This window comes from Ascidia mentula, chromosome 8 (genome assembly GCF_947561715.1).
Source record: "Ascidia mentula chromosome 8, kaAscMent1.1, whole genome shotgun sequence".
Lineage (NCBI taxonomy): Eukaryota > Metazoa > Chordata > Ascidiacea > Phlebobranchia > Ascidiidae > Ascidia > Ascidia mentula.
Genome location: NC_138573.1, coordinates 13,912,530 through 13,936,807, shown reverse-complemented (window position 1 = coordinate 13,936,807; position 24,278 = coordinate 13,912,530). Strand labels below are relative to the sequence as shown.

The following is a 24,278-nucleotide window of genomic DNA, read 5'->3' as shown; positions in this document are numbered from 1 at the left end:
CCTGTACGGCGACTGTCAGACGTGCAGATCTGGCATTCCTACGTCACATAGGATGTGGCAGTCGTTTGGTTAGTGAGCGGCTTCTGCGTCGCATTTTGGACGGCGTTCTCTTGGGAAGGTCGCATCATTTACTTAATAGAGAAGGTTGCGTCGCTTTATCCACCCTGTTACCGGACAGCGATCGATGGGAGGCGAGATTGGATGATGGCAACGCGTTCCGCATCCTAATTGGACCTGCTTTATCATTTTGATTCATCTTTTATCATGCCATGGAATAGAATAATTGGCTACATTAGTCGGTCTACCTTCTGCAAACTCCCAAAATATATCGTTAAATGTGGTAGTTCAAGCAGTCGATTTTAGGACATACCGGTTTCCGTTTATCACGCTTGACTTTAAACGAACTTCGAACCTGTATGTGTATTTACGTCTATGTATAACATGGCGTTCTTCGCGGTTGCACAACAAAAAGCGCAGTTTTCGCGAGGTTTAAGCAGGAATTGTGGCTTGCTATAATGGCAACAATTGTGAACATAAAAATACCCACTTCGATTTACCGCCCACACAACCGTATATATCAGCACCGATTCTGATGGCATTTGTCGATTCTGAAGCCAACCATATGCTGGAGCTATTAAAATGTCGCGAATTACGTTTTATTATGGCAAATTGCAACATTACAACCTGCCATACGGTACTGCTTTGTTGCGTGCGGACATTTAAAACCGATCAAAAGAGCAACCGAGCAAGTCTACAGAATCACAACACCAACAAATTTTGACACGTAACCAAAGTGTTTCAACCCTGGTATCTAACATTCGCTAGGTTTCCACCAAAGGTCTGTTTATACGTCTAACTTCCAGAAAGTTTTGAATAAAAATATGGATCTTTGAACCCGCAAAAAATTGGAACCAGCAACACCTGCATAATTGTACACTCATTTTCTCATAAAATCACTTGCGCTGGTTTCGCTTTACGACGTGTTATGCACAGGTTAGAGAGAGGGGATTGCGGCTCTGACATGATGTTTCCGTCAAACCGACAAGCTGGTACATCCGCTTATACAACAGAAAAATGAGTGATGGTAATAAGTACAAGATTGCCGCCTGTGCGTCGATACGGATTCTCATTACTGAATGCGATGCTTTTATGGATCGAAATTCTAAATTCGTACGAGGGTTGAGGTGAGTGAAACGTCAGCTTTTACCGTAGGCAGGTTATTTGAATTTCCCATTCAAAATACAACGGGTATTAATTGCAGAGTTGAGGAGAAAAAGTTTCGACACAGTTTCGCGCTTGTTTATTCGACAACATCGGGCGGTGTTTTTTTTGCGAAAAATCAATGCGAAAACTACGAGACATTTTTTCCGTTCAATTTCCGCCAACGCCGATGTGAGCGATTGGAGCGACTTGCAGTTGTAAAAGTTGTGGTCGCCCGCCAAGCAATAAAACAACTTAAAACAGTTTAAAGGGGCGACTCGTGAAAATGAACTGTCACTGTGCGCGTGGTACTGTAGGCTGGCAGTTCCTTAAAGGTCAACAACCTAAATGGAAAAAATGAGATGGTGAATGAAGAAAACCGATCCCCGACAGCGTTTATTCACAGGTTTGCGGGGTTAAGAGTCTTTGCACAGCGTCCAAGCTGTTGTGGATTGCTCCTATATCGCTCTGTAGCTCCCCCAAGCGGTGGTCCTCAATCGACGTAGTTGTTTCTTCGTGAGTAGAGGAAGGTGGCGACCGGTCGAATCGTTCGAATGCGGCTTCAGTGGCTGTAAAAAGGAATAACTTGAATGTTCTGTACATCGGTGAAAGATTAAGTAAAGAACTTCATGGTCACCAAAAGATGTGGGGTGAACTTTTTCAACAGAAGCCGGATCGTACACTATTTTATACTGTGTTGTTTTTAATAATAGTGATGTTGCGACTTCGGGCTTTTCCATTTTTTAAGCTGTTTTTTTTGTGCAAAAACATAAGACACACCGTTTTAAAAATAACTTGTTGCACTAAAATGTGCTCCCGCAGACATTGGCAATTGAGTTTAAAGTGCATATGACACGCGATGGCAACTTTGCGTAAAACTAAAGATACATCTACAACAAACGTATTCCAAAGTATTTCTGTTCCACGTCAACTAAAAAATGTAGAAAACTGCACGAAAAGTAGCGGCGACCGAAAATCGTAAACCTTTTGCACTGTGGCGAAATTGACATCACACCGAGTCGTTCGCGTCGAAAAAATGCATTGTTTGCATAGGAGAAGGCGCCTTATATTGCAGATATCGAATAGTTTCAAACATAGGAGAATCCACAAATTATGTTACCTCAAAGGCCAGGACAAGGTTTTACATCATACAAAAATATGTCATTGTGACGTCACAAACCAAAGGCTTATTTGTCCCTAATTATCGGAAGACCATATAGGGTATAGCATCAACGACATTACTCTGTACTTCGACAAGACGGGGATGGTGCGTTTCTTTGTTCAGTGACATTACATGACGTCATTTTGGGTGTGATGTCATAACCTTAACCTCACCTTTGCGTTGACTTAAATTTGATGAACATTTCTAGTTACAAACTATATTGCGAAAAATACATTAGTGGTTAATTGTGGCGAATTAATCAAATCATTTATGACGCGAACTCGCTGGCAACGCCAGTCGCAGACAACAATGCAGCTCAAATTGACATAAAAATTCGTTCATTTCACTTGTTCACTAGTTGTCCCCTGTTTAATGCAATTTTATGCGCACAATTTCATTCGCAACGGTAAAAATATGACTTTGATTAGCTGTATCTCTGAAACCAGTCGCCGTATCAAGCTTCTTTTTTCGCCAAAAATGTTTTTAAGTTATGAACATCTCCTAGTTTAATTACTAACATGTTTTATTTTTCCGTGTCACGTGCATTTTAAGGCTCCTGAGAATGACGAATAGGTTTTCTTGATATACGGATCTTGACTGATATTGCCAATCGCACAATGCAACATTAAAACAACTACGAATTAAAACTGTATGTGCTTCGACTACGCGTGTTGCACATTATATTGTGACGTCATTGTTTAATTGTGATGTGTAATTTACTGTACAGTGATAACGGAATCATAATTAAAAAAGTGGGCAGACTGTCAACAGCTTTTTGCAGCAGTAAATCCAGTTTAAAAAACACGCCAATTAAACTAACCCGACAGCGTCGCCAAAGAAAAACAGTCTAGGGTTAGAAGGGACACACGGTTTGTGGACTGAAGATTAAAAAAGCAAATCCCACCTGTGACGTATTCGGTGAGTTTGATAATTCCCGCATCGAGCGAATCTTGCAACTGGTTGATCAAAGCCAACAGGTTGCTTCGACCTTTCAGCATTTCTTCAGTGTCTGTGTCAGTCTCCAATTCTTTCTTCGACAGGGCGCTCAGCGCCACTAGTGTCCGCTTTATCTGGGAAAGGATAGAGTTGGTAAATTATCACCAGTGAAGCATTTGAGCGTGGGACAGGGTCGGCCGACTTATGGCGCATATGCGCAGTGTACGATTACAAGTAGAGGACTAAACCCTAAAGACAGTGGAAGAAAAAAAATCTAATAAAAAGTACAGAAATTTGGGTCGCCAATAAGCTAATAATGAGTTTTACTGAAAGAATTTCTGGTTTCATGTTAACATTTTAAAGCGTTTACCTCCAAAGGTTTCCAAAGGTCGGATTCATTCTCTGGCTTTTCAACCTTTGATTGATTTAATTCTTGTGAGGCGAATAGTTCTGACGACTCGGTAATCGAATTAGTATTTCCAGTCTTTTCGGCGCCTGTAAAACACCAGAAAATTCACATTTTCGATTTTAAAATTGGCTGTGGTAAGTATACCCGGGTGTCCCCACACGTTGGTTATTGGATCCCCAAAAAGAGAGGATAATTTTTTTTGCTGTTTGTAATCCATGGACAGTAATACATCAATTGAAACTACGCGACATAACAGTGGAAACACTTCAAACAAACAGTAAAGTCCATGTAACTGCATAGAAATTTATTTTTCAGACGTTTCGATGTAACTGCAATCATTCTTAATGTAAAATGCAGGCGAGCGGGCAGAATGGGCTTTACTGTTTGGTTTGAAGATTTATAAAACCATGAGGTATGTTCCTAAGCGGAAACACCGATTTTCCAATACAGCTGGTTGGCGCTGAACATAAACAACAACAGTTTCTCGTACGATTATAACTTATCGTTCAACACTTACCCTGTTGTTCAACGTCCATTTCTCCCTCTATATTGCCCGTGTCCCCTTTCAAAGAGTCGCGGTTTGGCGACAACTGTCCTGTGACCGACGCAACGATACGGACAATCACCGACTTGACTGTTTGAAAAATAGAAATCGAATCAGCATCGTTCGTTTTGCTGTTTTCTGCGTCAGGACTTTGAGTTGATCCGATCGCTTCTGTGGAAAAATTAGATTCTGTTCATCAATCAGAATACCTAATCATTTATGATTTCTGGTACACCGAACAAACGCTTACATGCGATTCATCACAGTAACCCCGTCCTGTGATTAGATCCGTCACACGTGGAGTCAAATAAACTGCTATCGTCGGTCAAAATTAATATTTCATGCTCTAGCTATTGTCGGCACTTTAATTGAAGTAAATCATGTTACATAGCTTAACAAGAAAAAACTTGAACTTTTGTAAACTCTGCCTTGGGTTTTTTTTTAACTCACTTGAATCAGCCGACAACCTGGCCAACTTACGACCATTGTCGGTTCTTGAAGACCGTTTTTGTGGTAATGTCTTCATACAAAATGAACCTCACCACAAAAGTGCTATTGTTTTGTTTAGGAAAGTTCAGTGGAAAACCTCGATAGGACATTGTGTTAAGAAACTCTGTTCTAAATGGATCTTTACGTAAACTAGCATTATTGCGGCAACATTAATTTTTTTTCAAAATAAAAAAAAATAGTTGTAAATATACGAGTTTAACAGATTACGTGACACCACAGCCTTTCGACTTTTTGTAAACATGAGTAAAACTGACACAAAACCGAAACACACATTGCCTGGTGATACTACAGCCGGATTGAATTCTTAAACCAACCGTTTGTCGCCTGTAAGCGTCATCCGCACCTCGCATACGAAAGAGATGCATAAAAAAAATTGGCTACAATTGCCAAGGCCCAACTACAAACAAATACGTAAATCTCGGTAGGGCAAGATACGGAAAACAGGAATGAAACGTCGCTACTGAACCGCACGTAACCAACACCTAAAGGTGGTTACATTGTCATTACCATTTTCAGCGGCTTCTTTTTCAGGAGTGACGTCATATTTCTTAGTTAGGTCATCATCCTTCCAAAGTCGGAGAAGATGATGCTCTTTCTGTGGATCGGCGACGTCGATTTTTAGACGAATTCCGTATAAAGCCTCCTGCATTTTCCCCACTTCGTCCATTAGACGGTTGGTAACCTGAGGATTTGCGTTTTGGTTATGAGAAGAAACCAGATTTAACATTTATTGCATTTACGTTCACTCAGAGGTCGCGCTCGGACGGTTGCAAGAAATTAGAATTGCTGGCACCAAACAAACATATTGGGTAATTAAATTATCGATATTGTACGGTTCAAAAACGTGAGGGCGTCGCATCAATTTAAGGAAAATAAATTGATTTGTTTGAAAAAAAATAGAGGATATACCATGTTAAGACTGACATCTGCGACGGAAAATTGTACAAAATTATAATCCTAATGCAATTTATAACTAGTGTGTCGCAAGTGCGGCAAATCGACGCCCAGAGAGACACGGAAATTGGTCAAACATTTTACTTTGTCTTTCCAAACAAGCCTGTTGCATTTTTTCAATTAAACATTGTTCTTGTAGTTATGTGCACAGTATAAGCTTACCATCATGATCTGCTGAAATGACTTCTCCTTGGCCGTTTCGTTCGAATCAGCTTCAGCATCATCACCAAACTTCATTAGTGAGGGGAGTTTCCCTTTCGTGAGAAAGTCGGTGTTGTAAAGAAATTGTCGCGTCCTGTCATAAAACAACCACTAGTAGGAGCTACGGAGCGTTTGTTATATGAGGATGTTTAAAAAAAAAAAGTGTTGCATTTTTGTTGTACAGGCCATTTTTTGTATGCCTTTTAACTGCAGAATCAAGCACAGACAAACAACCAAGCCCACCTTCTTACGCCCGGCGGATTCTTACACGTCGAACAAACGTATCCCTGGGACACTTTGGGCCCCTCGTTGGCCCCCTGCTTATCCCCAACACCGTCTGGTGGTGGGGAGATCCCCTCGCAAACGGCATGCTGCCAAGTAAAGCAGGATTCGCACTGGAGCATAAACCCTTCTTCTTCTTCTTCACCACACACGCACTGGATGATGTCTTCATTGACGACTTCAATCGTTCCCTTGGGCTCAGTGTCGGAGGCAGCACTATCACCCTGCTGTCCCCACGAAGTCGCGTCAACCTGTAAACGGGAATAGCAAGTCAACTCGGTGAAGGTTTTTAGAAAATGATCTACAATTGATACAGGTGGCTGAATTCCCGAGACAAGAAAAGGGGCACGTGTATGGGTTGTCGTATAGGTCTCTATAAATGGTTTGGTTGATATCACATTATTGTGTTGCAAAAAACGGCATTTGGACAAACTCAAATGAGTCGGGGATGCTGTCAAGAAATATACTACTTCATGCCACGACACGCTTAGTTTAGCTTTACTGCACTTTCCAAGTATAGTTTCGTGTTTCGTGTTGCTGCCGACTCATAATCAAGTCACAATTACACAACAATGCCTCTACGAATATCAGCAGACAGGGGGTTGTCGAATGTTTGCTGAGCGATTTGATGCTTGTTTAACAGCGTTAATTGCATCATGTATAAAAAACTAATTTCACGTTTATCGTAACACACAAACGGTGAACTTTGACCTATACCTCTCCGTCTTCGACGTCATGTGGGCTTGCGCCGCTTCGCTTTCGCTTGCTTCTGAAACAAGACGACAAGAAAGTGTAAATTTGTTCTTGAGAAGGTAAGGGAATAAAATACTTACTTGCCATGCGGTGAGATCTTCTCCATCGCAAAGCCATCCCCACCTGGAATAAATACAGTTTTGCATTACGCAATGTAACACTGTGTAGTTTATGATAAAAAGTGTAATAGACGGTGGGAAAGATAACAAAACGCATAAATCACAAAAAAATCTCATCACTAAAACACTTATTATGACGTCACTTTACTTTTTGGATTTAGAACATGTAATTTGGTTAAATGCAATGCTTTTTTTTATAATGATAATAAACTCCCATCGAGCATCAGATAGAAATGCTAATTGTTATATTCTAGCGGTCGCTCGTTGATTTGCCGCCATTGGGTGCCGCAAATTCTTAATAAATTCAGGGTGCGTAGGCCGAGAAGTGCTTTTTGCTATAGTTTTTGCAGTGTCCAATATTTCCACAAAAAATCAAAAGTTTGCCTGCAGTTCCGCTGTCATTGGGTGACAACATGGAACGATCCTCAGGGCTGCTTGACGTAACACCTAATGACGTCATCTTCATCCGGTCGATAGGGGGTTTCCCTCCACGTGATCTCATACCTCTCTCGCCACCTGAGGAAGAGTGGGTGGCATCTGGGTGGGGCGACATTGTGGCGTAATAATCGTCCGATACTCGACGTTTTATCGCAGCTGCAATGGTAACAGTCCGTTAAAAGTTTCCTGTTTTGTCGTTTTATTTTACAAGGAGAGTAAACGAGATACACTGAATGTAAAAAGAGCGTGGATAAAACCTTAAAAGCAGGGATTCCAATCTTTCAACCTTGGATTGATATTAGTTTCGTAAACATTCTTGCCTTTTATTACAACCTTTGAGTTTTTTTTTTATAATGGTGGTATGCGAACACGGTAGTGTGTACAAAACCTTCAAAACGCAAGAGACGAGGTTTGGGAATCAAACTGCCAAAAACCATTCTTACACAAACACTCGACAAAATGAGAATAACAAACTTACTTGGTTCGTCCTTCGAAGCTTTTCTCTTTGGTGGAACTGGAGTTTCCTGGTCGCGTAGTTTATATCGCTGCAAGTGGTAGTGTCTGTGGTGCTGCTGTAGAACCGATTCCTTACGGAATACCTTGTTGCAACCCGGAACACGGCACTGTTCAGCGTTAAACATGTTTGAGGCGTATATACAAGCTTTAAAACAGCCCAGAATTTAAAGCTCAATTGAAATATTTTTCAGTAAATTTTTATTAGGAATAAATAGCATCTGTACAATGTATATCAGTGGTCGACAACCTTTGTCTAGCCGCTAGACTCTGCAACCTAACACTATTTGTCCACTAACAATATGTTCGGTTCACTGTTTATAATGTTGAAAAACATTGGGAAGTAGTGGCATTTTATTCAGATTATCTTCTAATTTGTACTTGAATCATAGTTACTGCAATTTGTAAAGAGGCTTCCAGTCGTTGATTTGCCGACCATGATGTATATGTTAGCGTTTATTTTGTTAAAAAGAGCTTACTTTGAACTTGTTCAACTCCGATTCCACTGCGAAGTCTTTGTGGAAAGGTGGTTTGGGAATGTGGCCGTGGGCAACATCTAATTCATGCTTGCCCGGCGCTTGCTGCGTGTCGTCGCTGAACTGAACAAAAAAAAACACGTTTTTGCGCCGGAAAATTCGTAAGTTTATCAACGATACCGAGAAGGCCGTGAAAAAGAAACGAATTTTGTGATGATTCGTTGAGCAAAAAACTTATATTGGTCGAAAAAATTATGACCAGGGGAAATTAAATGGCATGGGCGCCGATATAACAACAAAGGTTTTCGAGTCATTACAGTAATTACCGGTCATAAATGGGAAACGAGAAACAACCGAACATTAAATCTTTTTAAACTCACCTCTGTTCGTTGGTCACCTGTTGCTTTCTCCCCCCTGAAAAGCAATGCGAATACCCCCGTGATAAACTTGCTATTTGGCAATTTCATGCTCACTGTAACTTACTCTTTGGAGGATGTTCTCTTTCTTTGGCGGGCGAGTGGTCTGGGTAGAGCAGTGGGATCCCATTTCCTCAGTAAGTTCGGCTTCACTTTCAATTTCATGCCATCGTAATACTGAACTTCATACTGACCTGTTACGACGATAAAACCGTTACAAAGGTTTAATTGAATTTTCTTTTAAATAAACATTAGTCCGTAACAGCTGCAGGCAGGTGTACACACTGTTTCGACCTGTAAGATCTAATCAGTGCAGCTGGTGACCGTTGCACATGCTATAGCTGGTAGATTAGCAGGAACACAGATGTCCACTTTGTGGTACCTTTCGGTCAATCGTCAATGTGTTGGGTACCAAACTAGGTAACAATCAACACAGACGAATCACGTGGATCGCACTATGGCCAAATAACTGATGAGACCTTACAGGTCGAAACAGTGTGTACACCTGTCTGCAGCTCTCATTGACTATCATGGCTCATTTGTGCAAAAAACATTAGTCCAATTATGGTAAAAATCCAATTATCTCAGAGTAGCCAAAAAAGTTAATATATAACTACTTTTCATTTTCTTTTTGAAAACACGCGTAATATGTACAAAATAAATGAAGTTAACGATGCTGGAGATTGCAATAACGTTCCTGAAGTTCATTCGTTTTAATTTATCCAATGCGAAAAACTGACCGTCCTTGAGTCTTCGTCGTATAGTAGCGGGGTATGATCTGCAGTCGGTCCATCGCGCCAACACGGTGTCTCCAAGTTTAAAGCCGTACACATCCGTCACATCATCTCCCGCTGTTCCGTATTTTTCTTCCGTCGATTCCTCATTTTCTGCATCCGCCTGAACGTGTGACGCGGTAAAAAATGGAAAACAAGGAAAAAGAAACTTGTAACGCGGAATTTTCGACTTTTTTTACCGCAAGCTCTAATTTATTGTTTGAAACTTAAGAACTGTCTCAGAAACTTTCGTTTCAGGTTAAAATCTTTCAGTCTTCTTTTTTCAGGGCCAAATTGCAACAGAATGGGAAATGATTCCCAGAATCAATTCTCAAGCATTCTAAAACTTAAGAATCAAATAAATACATATTTTTATATATAAACACATACCTCAGTGCTGCCATCATTGATCACACCGGAAACTGAAGTTCCGCCATATTTTCCTCCGCTCTGAATCTCACTTTTCTTCTCAGCCAACACATTACCGCTAGATGGCGACAAAGGTACTTTGACCTTGGAAATGATGATCGATGGGGTTTTAGCGTTGATCAGTTTAGCTTTGAGAGTCTTTGACGCAGACACGGACGTCTTTTCGTCATTGGCGTCAACGACACTCACGACTGGTGTTGAAGTCGCCTGTTGTGCCGTGGTTGGTTTCCATGGTGACAACCACGTGTACTTGACCACTTTTTTTCGTTCGTCATAATATTTTACCAGATAATGGTCTGAAAGGAATTCCATCGTGTATTTTTGTGGTTGGTCAGATGGATTGCGAAAAAACACGTCTAACTACAAATGCGTTAATTGTACCCACTATTCCCACTATTGGAATTGGTAATAAACAAAAACGTTTTCAGAAAAACAGCCAATTTCAAATAGAATTTTATTAAAATCGTCTGACACGAACCTTCGTCGACCTGTCGTAGTACAGTGGCGGGATACATTCTTCTGTTGGTCCATCTACACAACACGGTTTCGCCTTTTTTGTACGTGATACGTTGATCGGGTGGAGTGAAAACGGTCTGTGGGACATTCGTGTTCTTCTCGCTTCCGGCTGTAACACTGGACGACTGTTGCTTCTTCGTACCTGGATGGGAAAACGAAAAACTTAATCTTGCGGTGTATTAGAGTGTGTATAATTGAGCAAGGATTAGGGTGAGTAAATTGCTCTCATTTGCTCCATGTAATTTTTGCCGTATAATTACTTTAACACTGGTATATTCTTTTGTACAGCGAGAAAAATCGGAATAAATCTCTGTTGAAACCTTATGATTGTTTTTTTTTCAATGACCTGAAGCAGGGATGTCAAAGTGGCAGCCCTTCAACCGCAAAATAGTGACAGTGGATTTATATCTAAAAAGGACAAACCTGTTATGGTGCCCCCTGATGAAGTTGTCCGTCTTCTTTTAACGCTTGCAGCTGCGAAAATAAATGTATTATATATACGGTCAGTGTCAACCCGGGTTTCATTTAACATCATTGAGAAAAATGAACCAAACTCCCATAAAGCAAATACTTTTAAAACTAGCGTGTATATAAAACCTCTACATTTTGATAATAGTTAATGCTACTGCTCGTAAAAGTGGAAATTTAGTAAAAAAGGTTTGCTTCAAACTCTTCAAATATAAAGAACTTTCTATTTTGCAACAACATTTCACGAACCCCAATTTACCAACTGTATAAAATAGTTCAAACATGTGCCATGTTAAAAAAAATAGTACATGCTACTTTGACCAGTCATTCACGCCAGCATTGTTACATACGTCAGATTGACGAAGTACCTCGCGCAATTTCAGTCTTTTTCTTGACTCGCTTTCCTCGTCCCCTCTCATCTTTGGGCGATTTTTCTTCAGCCAACTTCACGGTTTGTTCGGGTGCAATTGGAAGAATCGGCATTTTTCCACTCCACGGACGAAGAAAGTCGTCTTTGACCGTTTTCACCAAACCGTCGAAATAACGTATCTTGTACTTATCTACAAACGATTTGTAATGTACATTGGTTTACTAAGTTGTATCCTTCTGTGTATAGCAGTGGTTCTTAACCGGTGTGGAATAATACGGTTGATATGTGGGTAATTACTCGGTTTCGAAATATACAAAAGTAGTTGCAAGAGAAATGTTAGGTTCTGTATTCGCTGCGTGTCGTACACATATTGGCATTTTGTCACACAATGCGGTAAAAATGCAATAATTAAATTCCAATTTTCAAAATTTAAATACAAGTTGGAAATGACTATTCTGTTTAAACTGAAAGTGGAAAATAAGAAACAAAAGCTTAAGAACCACTGGTGTAAATCGTCTGAGTGTATGAATAGTAATTTGTCTGTACGTAAATTTGACTCTCTTTGCAACACTTCGTTTTTTCACAAAACAAAACAAAAAGAGTATTTTTTTATCTTATTTAAAGTAGTCAGCTCCAAGATTTTACATCTAAAGCAGTTTATATACCTTGGTCAAGTCGCTTCAGTATGGTGGCAAGGTAAAGGCGACAGTCGGACCATTTTGCAAGTACGGTTTCCCCTTTGCTGTACCAGCTCTTCTTGAATGGAATGGAAGAGGCCTCTGGTGCTTTATTCGTTTCTTTGCTCTCTGAAAACAGCATGCAAGAGTGCGATGAAATTCCGCTTGGTTTTGAACACGATCCCGTTAAGACTGTTAAATGTTTTTCGCCATTTAAGTTTTATTTAATATCTGAACTTTAGGGACGGGTTCATGTGCAACGATATGTGGTATTTACTTTGCATTCAGTTTTGACGAACACGGTTTTGGGTGTTTTAAGATTGGACCATCTGTACGGCTGAACTAAAACTGTTTTTCCAGACCAGATTAGCAGCAACGACCACTAAGAAAATGTGGCGCACAATTTCTTTGCCGAATGAGATTTGCCGCGGTTGAGAAATAAAAATAAACTTTTAAAAATAAACTTAAACCAAAGACATGGGGAAATTTTGCATCAGGCAAACAGCAGTTTTTAACACATGTTTATCGACCGCAACACACCTTTATTCGATGGTGTTCCCACTTCGCTGGATACGGAAGAAATATCGGTAACATTCGAATCGTTCAAAGTCGAACTTTCCTTGTCTTCGTCGTCGGCTGTCAAAGCAGTGTTTCCTTGTGTCGCATCTGTATTGGGTAAAAATAATAATTTGTGGAGCCAGAATCAAGTCCGCAAGTAATGGGTAAACCTATTTAAACAGGACAAAAAACATCTAAAGAGAAATACGTTATCGCCATAACAACATTAGGCAAAAATCAAAAAATGTTGTGCTTATCATCCTAAAATTAGATCCGTCGAGTTTTTCCATAAACTATTTGCGCTTTTTTCTCTGCACTCAAGTTCAATGGCAAAAAAATTACACAAACATTTTTGTTTACAATCCATAATAAACTAAAAAGCATTAGTAAAAATACAAGCTTTCCTTTTGCTCTTTTTTTCAAAAAAAACCATCCCAGAGAGTATTTAAAAAATATATATTGTCCTGAGACAAGATGTTTTTCTTTACCAGTTGCTTCCACGTTACTGTCTTCCGGTTTTTCTTCGATCTTCTTACCAAGGTCGGTTTTGGCGGAAACCGATTCCTCACCCACGTAAGCAACTGGTTTCGAACGTTTTCGCTTGTTGCGTTTATCTATCGGAAACAAACAGGAAGTCGTAAGCGTTAAGACGGTAAAATTAAGTTGTAAATGTTTTGCTAGAGCAAGTTCAATTCAACACAAAAAAATCTTTTGAAAAGTCTTAAGCTCTTGCATAATAGCACAAATAAAAAATCTGTATATTATTCGAGGTATATTAGCACAATGGGTAACTTAACCACCCCAAAACACGCCTAATGCAAACAGTTAACATACTGTTAGAAGTATTTGCTGTAACTCAGAAAAGTCACGCTGCTCTTTGTACTTACCTTTCATAACTTTGGCGTCTTTTTTCAGAGCGAGGATTTCTGCTTCGGACATGGGTGTGTACAATTTGGTCAGTTCGTAGCACATCTGAACGTAATACATTGTTAGAACAGTTGCGGCGCAGTCTATAGGCGAATAGCCTTTTCCTGTTCAGGCCAGAGACCATATACCTTGACTGTAGATGGAGTGGCGACCTTGCGAAATTCGTCGTTGAAAAACTTCGCGAACTCAACGGTGGAAGTTACACACGAAGTATTTTGTTTCATGAATTTGCTGATCTAGAGTGAAGCAATGGTGAAAGCTTTGTTATTATTGCTGTATGGGCTTTATTTGCTTGCCTAGATTTTATGCGGGCTAGACAATTTGAATCTTTATTGATACAATCGATATTTTAATTCAAATTTTAATTGCAGCACTGTCGTTAAGCCATGATAGTCCTAACGGAGTATTAAAATTAACATCACTGGGCCACAAAAGTAAACAAAGTCGAACAGATTTGGCCCGCGGGCCTCCAGCATGCTTGGCACAATTCCAAAAAAAAGCAATTTTAAAAATAACCATTACACATTTTGTACCAGAGATTTCTTCCATTGTTGTCGTAATCTCCCGAAAAGCTTCTGGTCAGGATGTTGCAGGAAATGAGCGGCCGAAGGTAAAAACCTGTCCAGGCGTGTTTAAGAAAACAAGGTAAATTTTAAAGAAATCGCGACTGCGACACACTAGCTGGTAAATGAACATTTTAAATAAACTTTAAGAGAATTATTGTCAAGCAAGGCAACGAATCTAATTCCTAAAAAAAGTATGTTGCCAGACACAAAGGGATAATAAATTTTAAGAAACCTATGACGCGAAACGTCAGTGGAACCAAGTTCACCTTTACTCTACACAATTTGTTGCTGACGCTACTAAATAATTATTAGTTTGGTCGACGTTTCAATCGCTATACAACAGACCTTCACCAAGACAAAGCCGCGTTACTATTTATCGTCGTGTTTGCGTCTTGCTTACTTGTCCTGATGAAGGTCTGTTGCAAAACGACTGAAACGTCGACCAAACTAATAATTATTTGCCAGAAGAGCCTTGAGTTATTGACTACCTTTACTTTGTTACCAGGAATGAACACTTTTATTTGTATCCAAACTACTCGCTGAAACACAGTCTTTCAGATAAACAAGAGCAGTGAGTATCAAGTTCAGCCCACCTGAACAAAACTATTTGATTTTCCTCTGCCAACTTGAGAACGTCGAAATCGACTTCGTCGAGTCGCCAGTCCAGCAGTAGAGCGGTCGGTCTGTGCTTCGTCGCGTTTTGCATGAAGTTGCTTTTCAGCCAGTGATGAAACAGATCGGAGCTCAGGGTGCCGGAGTTAGCGAGGGCTGCCTCTATTCCTAGCTTTTCGTCTTTAGTCATGTCTCCCTTGCTGTTTTCTGCACAACAGAATCGAAAGCTCATGTAGTGCGAAAAACAATGTTGAAAGCGGTGCGTTTCCATGACTACATCTACATTGTAGATTCTTTGCATTAAAATATATTATTGTGACGTTTTTTGGCTGGGATTCCGTTTACAAGTTCGTCTTACAAAAAACAAAATTAAAATCATTTGCTCTTTATAAAACTGCCAGTTTTGCGAATGTTTATACCGCAATATATAAGTTAAACAACTCAGTATCGCATACTTTACCGTATTATTTTTCAACATAACTTACGTTTATTTTTTTTTTCACGCCAACACACAATCAAATTTAAAAGCAATATTTTCCGCCAAAACTGAAAACAAACAAAGTCTCTCCCAATCTTTTTCCATCACATCGTTATATTGTCCACTGATAAGCCAGCACCATAGCAAGTTTACCAACCTGGAAACACGTGGAACGTGGGCAACATGTCACCATTCGCTCCGATGCAAGTTAAGGTCGTAATCTTGCTCTTCTGCGCCGCCATTTCCAGCGTTGCCTCTCCGTGTGTAAAGTTGACGTCGTGTAATAGTTTGGGACTTGCGTCAAATACAAGCTCGTCGCAGTAGTACACCGCGTTTGGGAAAATATCGTAGGAGCGCAACATGGCCAACCAGCGGACGAGCCAGTCTTCGAAGCCTTCCCTGTCGCAGCGAAAGCGCGCTAGCGGCCTCTTGCGGCCAGGAAAAATCTCCGGGTGGCGCTCGAGGAATCCTGAGGAAACATTCGCTTACAGCTCATTACAGGATAAAATATCGTTACAATCTTGGGGAAGATTATTCAAGCAACATATGCAGTTAAAATTACAAACGGTAAACATATGCTTAACGGCAAAAACCACATTTCAAATTTCCAATTCACAACACATTTTCCATATTTGTTGGCTCTGTGATGGTTTTACTGGTAGATGTGTTGCAATTTATAATCGCTCCTTTTCGCGTGTAGCGGCGCATTTATGTTTTCTATTGCTCTTTTGGGTGTGGTTGACAGAGAGTGTGGGCGTGGCAGTAACGCAAGGGCGTATCGTGGTGCCTTATTGCTGTTACGTCTTTTGACGAAGGCATGATGGTTAAACTCTTGGTTGAAGCAATTAAATAGACAAAGGCATACACACTACTGGTTGAAGCAATGACTGATTACAAAGGCATTGTACCGGTTGAAGCAAATCCAACAAACCTTAAGGAAGATAATAACTTGTAAACATAAATTAAACTAACCACTAAGCCAGGTCTTGGAAGGAAAATTAACGGGCGACGCGTTGTTGAACACGACAGAGTAAGAATGTTCGGCTAGGAACAACTTGACCCTGTGACAAATGTGCTCGTCACTGATGCCCCAACCCAGATCAGTGACGTCATGGATCCAGTTGATGACGTCATCTTCCTCGGCTACAGACATGAATCGCGGCGAGGAGGAGCCGGAGATAATGCCGGGACGCTGGAGAAGTGTTTCGCGAAGTTCGGCCACGTTGACATCCAGTACTTCGGCCGCCTGCGCAACAGTGGATTCGGTGAAATAAATACGAACATGTAAAAACAATGGCGGAATCTTCCAGAAGTAAACACGTATTAACACTCTGATGGTTTTGGAATAATGGTGCGATTGTGTTTTCAAATTGCTAAATTCAATTAGACTAAATCCGCCCTACCTCAATTAGACTCAATCCGCCTTTCAGCACCCGCCCCACAGCGACACCTAGCCGTTCACTCTCTGTCAGATCTTTGGGATCTAAAGAAAAAAAACGCATTCCTTAAACACGATGAAAAACACCAGTTTTTTTGCACAAGAATGAGACTCGATCAAACATTATCCGTTTAAAAATGTGGCTGAACACGAAAAAAGTCACAATTACTTTTAGCTTCCAGCGTGGCAGATGTATCTTCCCTCTGTTCTTCTGAACTGGTTTTGTCGTTGTTGTAACTGAATAGAGAAAGTTGCAATAGAGCTTCACTCGCTTCTTTTCTTTTCTTTCTGTTCACAAAACAAAAACCATCAACATTTTTTAACACAAAGACTACCCAATATATTGTAGACGACGTTAACGGCTATCGCAGTGTGTATAATACCCTGTAAGCGGCGACCCAGGGGTAGGCGGATTGTCATCCGACGAAACTGCTGAAGATACAGAGAGGGCGGCATCGGCCAGTTTTTGGAGGTTTTCGTCCAGCGGTTTAGCCAAAGAACTGCAGATTAGAGTGAAGGGATTTTATTGTTTTGCCACAGCTTTGTTTTCAACAGGTATATTTCTTCGGAAAGGATTGAAAAAAAAATCGTTTGTACCTTGTTTTTGGGGAATCCACGACATGACCCTCAGTTTTGTCACCTGAAACAGAAACATACAAAGCCATCAAACATGGAACGGAGTTGAATATTGGCATACCAAGAGCTCGTATTTCAATAATGTTTAATGTAATAACTATTCAAATCAGTTGGCAAAAACATGTTACTGCAAGCAAACATGTTGGCACGCATATGTTGGTGTTAACATTTTGACATAATTGTAAACTGACACGCCGCATTCGAAACGTTCCGCTGCTATGAAGCAAACTGTAGCCTTTAAGACCGATCTGTTTGTACCTTTTTTCTTTGATTCTCTTCGCTTAGCACTGCTGATCTGAGGCCTTGTCACTGCAAAATAAACGGTGCAAAAGTGAAAGGTGTCGCATTTTATGCCAAAACCACTCACCCTGTTTGGATTTAGCCGAACCCTTTTTAACACTGAGCTTTGGAAATTTGCCGTCTCTGTCCTCTGCCGAAACAAGAAATCGTGGGTAAATAACGCAATAACAGAAAAACAAACAAAACAGCCAAAGCAATAGTCGGGAATTTTATGATACAGACGTTTCGATTGCTGTACTACAATCATTTTGCCGGCTCGCCTGCATTTTACATTTGAAAATGATTGTAGTAGAATAATCGAAACGTCTGTATCATAAAATTCTCGACTATTGCATTGGCTATTTTGTTGGTATTAAAGATTTACAAAACCGTCAGTTATGTTCCTAGGAATAACATAAGATTGGATTGCCATACCGTCTATCACAAGCGGTGCGTCCGACCCATCGCTGTCGTCATACGAGAATGTGACGTCACGCTGTGGGGATTGCACCTTTACGTCATCAGCCACCAGCGTTGTCGACGAAGATGAGGTCTCCGTTGTTCTGTAGTAAAACAAATATGCTGCTTTATAAGTACCTGAAATGGAGGGACAATGATTGTTAACCTATAAGCTTGATTGATGAGCTATACACAGTGCACACTGTTTCGACCAATCAGAATTTATCGGTGTGCACTGATTACAGATCACTGATCATTATTGGCTGATTTACTTGTAACAAGTTTAATAAAAATGCATAGTTATAAATTATAATCCTATTTCAAATAATTTCAGAGCGTTTGACGTTATAATTTTCAGGGCCTTTGTGCTGGTTGCCTGGCAGGTCTAGAAATACGCGACAATGGAATCTGTACCCTCTATCTCCTGCCAATGTCGACACGGCTGTTGCACTCGTGGAAGGTGTAACGGACGTGGTGACCTTGTCCAAAAGTGTATGCGTCAACTTATCAAGGCGGGCCTTCTTGGCCTCAAACTTTTCGGCGTGACTTTCTGGTACTTCGTTGCCACCACCGCCCGGTGACTCCCCCTGCCCATCTGCAGGACTCGTCGTCGTTTCCTCGTGCTTTCGCTTTTTGGCCCGTTTGGGAACCACTGGCATGGCCGGCGGCGCCGATGAGTCGTCCGAGCCTGTGTGTAGATTGTATTTTATACACACCACAGTATATCATTGTCACCATATTTTCTAATGTATTTTGACAGATTTGTATGCAGAGAAGAAATCCCCTAAACCTAATGGTATATGATATACTAATGCTCATTTGTGTTAAAAAACCATTAAGATTTCTGATTGCCTGCAAAAGTCAAATCACTACAATAAGGTAATTTATTATAAGGGCATAAGTTTGCTTTGCATACCTTTAATAACATTATTTTTTTACTGTATGTTATTTTTGACATATTTTAATAAAGTTTATGTTAAATTTTTGGTATTTAATTATGACATAAATGTTGCCAACGTATGTCAGAAAACTTCCTACTTAATCTTGCAGATATTCGTTTTCCACGGTCAGTTGCAGATGTTCGATATCTTCTGTAGTTCTGTCCTGTTGGCAAGGTTTTTTTGGGTTCAGGTTCTGCTAATTTTGTTTCCAAAGACATAAGATAAGCCTTTTGTGCAGCTTTGAGCGATGCTTCCTGTTGTCAAGCACAAATCAGGCATTACTAATATATGACCCATAACAAAATCAAAAATGTGTGGTATAGCTTTGAGACATGCAAACAAAAGTGCAGATATTGGAGTTAACTGCCAATTTAGCAACTAAGTATTCTGTATGTATGAAAAAGAAATGCTTCCGTGTTAAGTTTTGCATTGACAATTCAATTAGATAAAAGAATTAAATTCTACCTTCTCTTTTTCAGTGATTGGTTTTAACATCGCCGGTCGAACGAGCTTCTTTAGCCCATCGTAGAACATTACTACATACGATCCAGATCCACGAAGTGCCATCACTGTCCCGGGATAAAAGTTTCCATCACTCCATTGAGATAAAACATCGTCTCCCACTTTATACTTCTGTGATATAATATATATATCAGTGTGGGTGGATTGGACAACAGCACTTTGCAAAATTGTGACTTTTTGGTAGTTGCCAAAACTTACAGACTAATTTCTTTCCGCTTATTCAATTGCACTTCCAATGCATTCATATTTTACCAACAAAACTCACCATTGCATCTGGTTTTTTATCAAGTTGAGTAATTCCTCTTATTAGGGTGCTACTTATTGGGAAGACTGTGTCAAAACGTTTTCCCCAGCCATTGAAATGCACAAGGATTTCCTTCTTTTCTTGGTCAACCTACAATGAGCAAAATTCAGTTATAACATGCACTTCATGTTTACATGCAGTTACTTACTTCTACAATTTTGGCCTTATACCACTTTCCACAATCCATGGCCTCAATATTGGCACCTTCTTCATACTTAACTGGCGCCAGAGGAACTGCATCACTAGGCATTACTTGCTTGGTTCCTTTGCTAGCAGGGCTATCCTGAAAAACCCCAAAAAATCTGTATTAATCCCTACTGCCAACTTTTTGTGTTATTATTTTAATGTCATATGGCAGAGGTTACTAAACTATGGCCACCAGTCTACATCTGGCCCATCCAGCAAAACTATTTTCATGCTTGTGTTTAACTTTTCGTACACTACCATTACATCTGACTTAGGTTCAGCCTCCTATCCGGTCAGCTACTTGACAACCATTATTTGGTTCTTAGCTGTACCCTTTCGTCTCACATAGGCCCCCATATTGGTGTTTAAAAAATTGTGAAATTTATGATGACGAAAAAATAAACAAATCTTGAATCTTATATAGTCCACAGCCTCTCAATATAAAAATGACTCAAATTCTCAAGGTTTAGTGAACAGAGTGATATTATAACAGCCTGCTAATACATTGCACATAGTTTGGCTTTGGCATGTGGTTGAAAAAAGTTGCCAAACCCTGTCATATAGTATGTTATAATATGTTAGTTGTTTGTGTATAAGCTGCAGACAGATGGCCACTGTTTCGACCTAAAAGGTCTCATCAGTGCAGCTGGTGTGACTGTCAGACGACTTTGCTGACCAAACGGCCAAGCAAAGACTTCCACTTTGTGGTGACTATACAGTCACCGTCATCCGTTGGGCACCAAACTAGGTGCAACCTTACGGAGCAAACAAGGTGGAAACACTACGGCCAAGCAAGCTCAACCAATAGTGCCGTCAGGCCCCGTGTCACAATAATCATATGATAAGCAATGTGGAGCCAATAATATGAATTTGTGTATAAGCTGCAGACAGATGGCCACTGTTTCGACCTAAAAGGTCTCATCAGTGCAGCTGGTGTGACTGTCAGACGACTTTGCTGACCAAACGGCCAAGCAAAGACTTCCACTTTGTGCACTGATGAGACCTTTTAGGTCGAAACAGTGGCCATCTGTCTGCAGCTTATACACAAATTCATATTATTGGCTCCACATTGCTTATCATATGATTATTGTGACACGGGGCCTGACGGCACTATTGGTTGAGCTTGCTTGGCCGTAGTGTTTCCACCTTGTTTGCTCCGTAAGGTTGCACCTAGTTTGGTGCCCAACGGATGACGGTGACTGTATAGTCACCACAAAGTGGAAGTCTTTGCTTGGCCGTTTGGTCAGCAAAGTCATCTGACAGTCACACCAGCTGCACTGATGAGACCTTTTAGGTCGAAACAGTGGCCATCTGTCTGCAGCTTATACACAAATTCATATTATTGGCTCCACATTGCTTATCATATGATTATTGTGACACGGGGCCTGACGGCACTATTGGTTGAGCTTGCTTGGCCGTAGTGTTTCCACCTTGTTTGCTCCGTAAGGTTGCACCTAGTTTGGTGCCCAACGGATGACGGTGACTGTATAGTCACCACAAAGTGGAAGTCTTTGCTTGGCCGTTTGGTCAGCAAAGTCGTCTGACAGTCACACCAGCTGCACTGATGAGACCTTTTAGGTCGAAACAGTGGCCATCTGTCTGCAGCTTATACACAAATTCATATTATTGGCTCCACATTGCTTATCATATGTTAGTTGTTGTTAATACGCAACATGCAAGAAATGGAATAAATTCCTTAAACACTTTTTTAATCACTAATTAGATACAAACTTAATTTACCGAGCTTGTTTTCTTAGACAGCTTTTCTTTCTTAACAGGTTCCATTTGCTTTGTTGTTCCTAGTTTTTTAGGGTCTGCTTTAGGACTTTGTTTGTTGGAAAGAAACAGTTTAGAAGACAACTTTAGACCGACACTATTTCTTGCTTTTTCCTTTGTCTTAGCCAGTTTCTCACTGGTCACATCTTTTACAGAAACTGCATGAACAGTTTTAGCACGTTCATGCTTAGATCCAGAGACTCCCACACTGGTGTCACTCTCAGAAGATTGGGCAGAAGGTTTGGTGGACAAAGAATGCCTTTTCTTTTTCTTTATGTTGAGAATCCCACGTTGGATGTCAGCATCTTGGTCTGTACTTTGCACAAACTGGGATTCAACTGCCTTTGCAACAGAAGACGCACTTATGGGCATCTTGACTGTTGGGGGCATTTCGGCAAAAGCAAGATCCTAAAAAAAGGTTTATTACATTGCCAGATTGACATCATAGAAATTAGACATGAACAAAAAGTATGTATGTCAGTGAAACAACTCGAACTGTAATGAAACGCGCTACACAAAAGTCAAACTTCATCTAAAACATGTAATTATACCTGCAGAAAAGAAGAAATTAGTTGATCAGATACAAGATCAAAGTTCCTTGAAGCAGTGGCTTTGTACACTGCATATGCCTCCTGAACTGCTGGATTTCTTTCAAAAAATTTCATTCGCCTGAGTGAAAACATCTTTGGTTAGCCAGCAACATATATCACAAACAACTTAACAAGTAGAAGTAGCACTGATATATATATATATATATGTCTAATTACTAAAAGTTACCATATTGAACTTGGCTTGTTGTCTTTGCATTTGGAAGGCCTGGGGTATTTTTCCAGGTGCTTTTGTAAAGTTTCATACAGAACTTCATGTGGCACCCTTAATTTGTTTTTCCAACTTGATATTAAAAATTTGCCTATGATTTCCTCCTCATTTGTGCTGAAAATTTTCCTGGCACCCTAAAACATATGTTACAAAACTTTGATTTGTGCAGCAAGATCACAAGAAAATCTCTCCAGAAATGTAAAAACTCACATGTATGGTTGGTTTGTAAAGGTAAATGTAACTAACAAACATGTATATACTTCTTGTATTCTATTGATGTGCAATATATATAGACAGGAAATATAGGAAAGTAATTGTGGGTTGAATAATTACAAAATGCCTGAACACATACAACTTACTGTTTGTTTGGGGGAAGCAAATCTCTTGTTTTCCATTATGAGCAAAATATGCAAATCTATACAAACCTAATGTAATTACCTTACATAAAGCCTAACCTGAAACAAAGACCAAAGTATTTACAAAGTAAACTTGCCTGGCAAGAAGATTAGCTAAATCACAGACTTACATTTATACACAAAAGTGTACCTGCACATGTTCAACAACACACTTATTTTAATGTGTCTGTAGAGGGTTCCACAAACTATAACTAATTGTAAACAACTATATATGAACCACTGTAGTACCAATGGACAAACAAAACAGTTTGCAAAAACTTCATCAGCTTACACATGTCTTTACATTCCAAGCAATGCTGCCACAAGTGATTGGGATCAAAACAAAAGGAAATTAAATTTGGTTGGTAAAAATATAAAAACAGGCCATGTACAGCAAGGTTTTGATTTGTCTCATATAACTTTGTTATCTAAACCAAACTGTGAAAATTTACATAAACAGGGTTAACATTAATTGACACAGAGATAGAAAGAAATCTACTTTGTTAATTATTGGTGAAACAAAAGCTATAGCCTACATAAAAAATTTACCCAAAGCCACTGGTGCACTATTTGTGACAGACTGACTGTTTCAAAACTTTATTGGCACATCTGCTACAAATAGTGCACCAGTGCCTACAGCAAGTTATAAACCAGAGACTGGCACATGCACACAAATTAGATTACATGTACAGCAGGATTAAATCCTAATGTCAACAGGGCTTTTCATAACAAAAAACAACATACATACTTTTAACTTATGTCTACCAGATTGGAACAAACTGTTATGCATAGAGGGAAAATTCTTTGAAGTTTAAAAAATGTTATTAGTAATCCATGTACAAAGAAGAAAGTAATGTATTACATATACAGAAATCATCTTCCATGCAAATACAACTTTTTAATCTGGTATGTCTACCACATAACAGTAGCAAAGTCCTTCATGCTACACACAGAAAAAAATGTGCTATAGCATCTCAGTTTCATCATTTGCAACAGGAAGTTTTAATAAAAACATGCAAACATGATCAATGACAAAACTTTCGTCAAAAACTTGAATGTATATTCACATATGTGCAAATCACATTATAAATGTTACATTTGGCAACCCCAATGACAGTCATCGACTGAGATCCCATAGATTGAGAAGCGATACTGTAAGATACTATTGAGGCTAACTACAAAGATCTTAACCATGCAAAATGACTTGTATTATTGACCTTTTACAGGCATTGGAGC

At 39.8% G+C, this 24,278-nt stretch overlaps 1 protein-coding gene across 1 annotated transcript; it reads right to left on the bottom strand.

The window, feature by feature from the left end:
• Positions 1-649: 649 nt before the first annotated feature.
• Positions 650-23,104, bottom strand: LOC145912482 (uncharacterized). The gene is made up of 44 exons (XM_082999956.1): positions 23,007-23,104; positions 22,606-22,781; positions 22,380-22,497; positions 21,793-22,236; positions 20,015-20,149; positions 19,828-19,956; positions 19,506-19,673; positions 19,138-19,294; positions 18,514-18,787; positions 18,076-18,203; positions 17,729-17,791; positions 17,620-17,670; positions 17,323-17,365; positions 17,109-17,225; positions 16,895-17,013; positions 16,691-16,770; positions 16,260-16,533; positions 15,445-15,756; positions 14,791-15,016; positions 14,165-14,249; positions 13,760-13,867; positions 13,592-13,676; positions 13,193-13,318; positions 12,687-12,812; positions 12,135-12,275; positions 11,468-11,659; positions 11,055-11,105; positions 10,594-10,773; positions 10,077-10,411; positions 9,654-9,810; positions 8,981-9,107; positions 8,878-8,911; positions 8,501-8,620; positions 7,987-8,131; positions 7,455-7,664; positions 7,032-7,074; positions 6,916-6,967; positions 6,160-6,449; positions 5,878-6,010; positions 5,269-5,443; positions 4,225-4,422; positions 3,669-3,793; positions 3,267-3,432; positions 650-1,769 (listed from the first exon to the last, which is right to left on the bottom strand). Exons 1-44 carry the CDS (start codon positions 23,040-23,042, stop codon positions 1,597-1,599), a joined length of 6,627 nt encoding a protein of 2,208 aa, XP_082856082.1. The 5' UTR covers positions 23,043-23,104; the 3' UTR covers positions 650-1,596.
• Between the last annotated feature and the right edge of the window lie 1,174 nt (positions 23,105-24,278).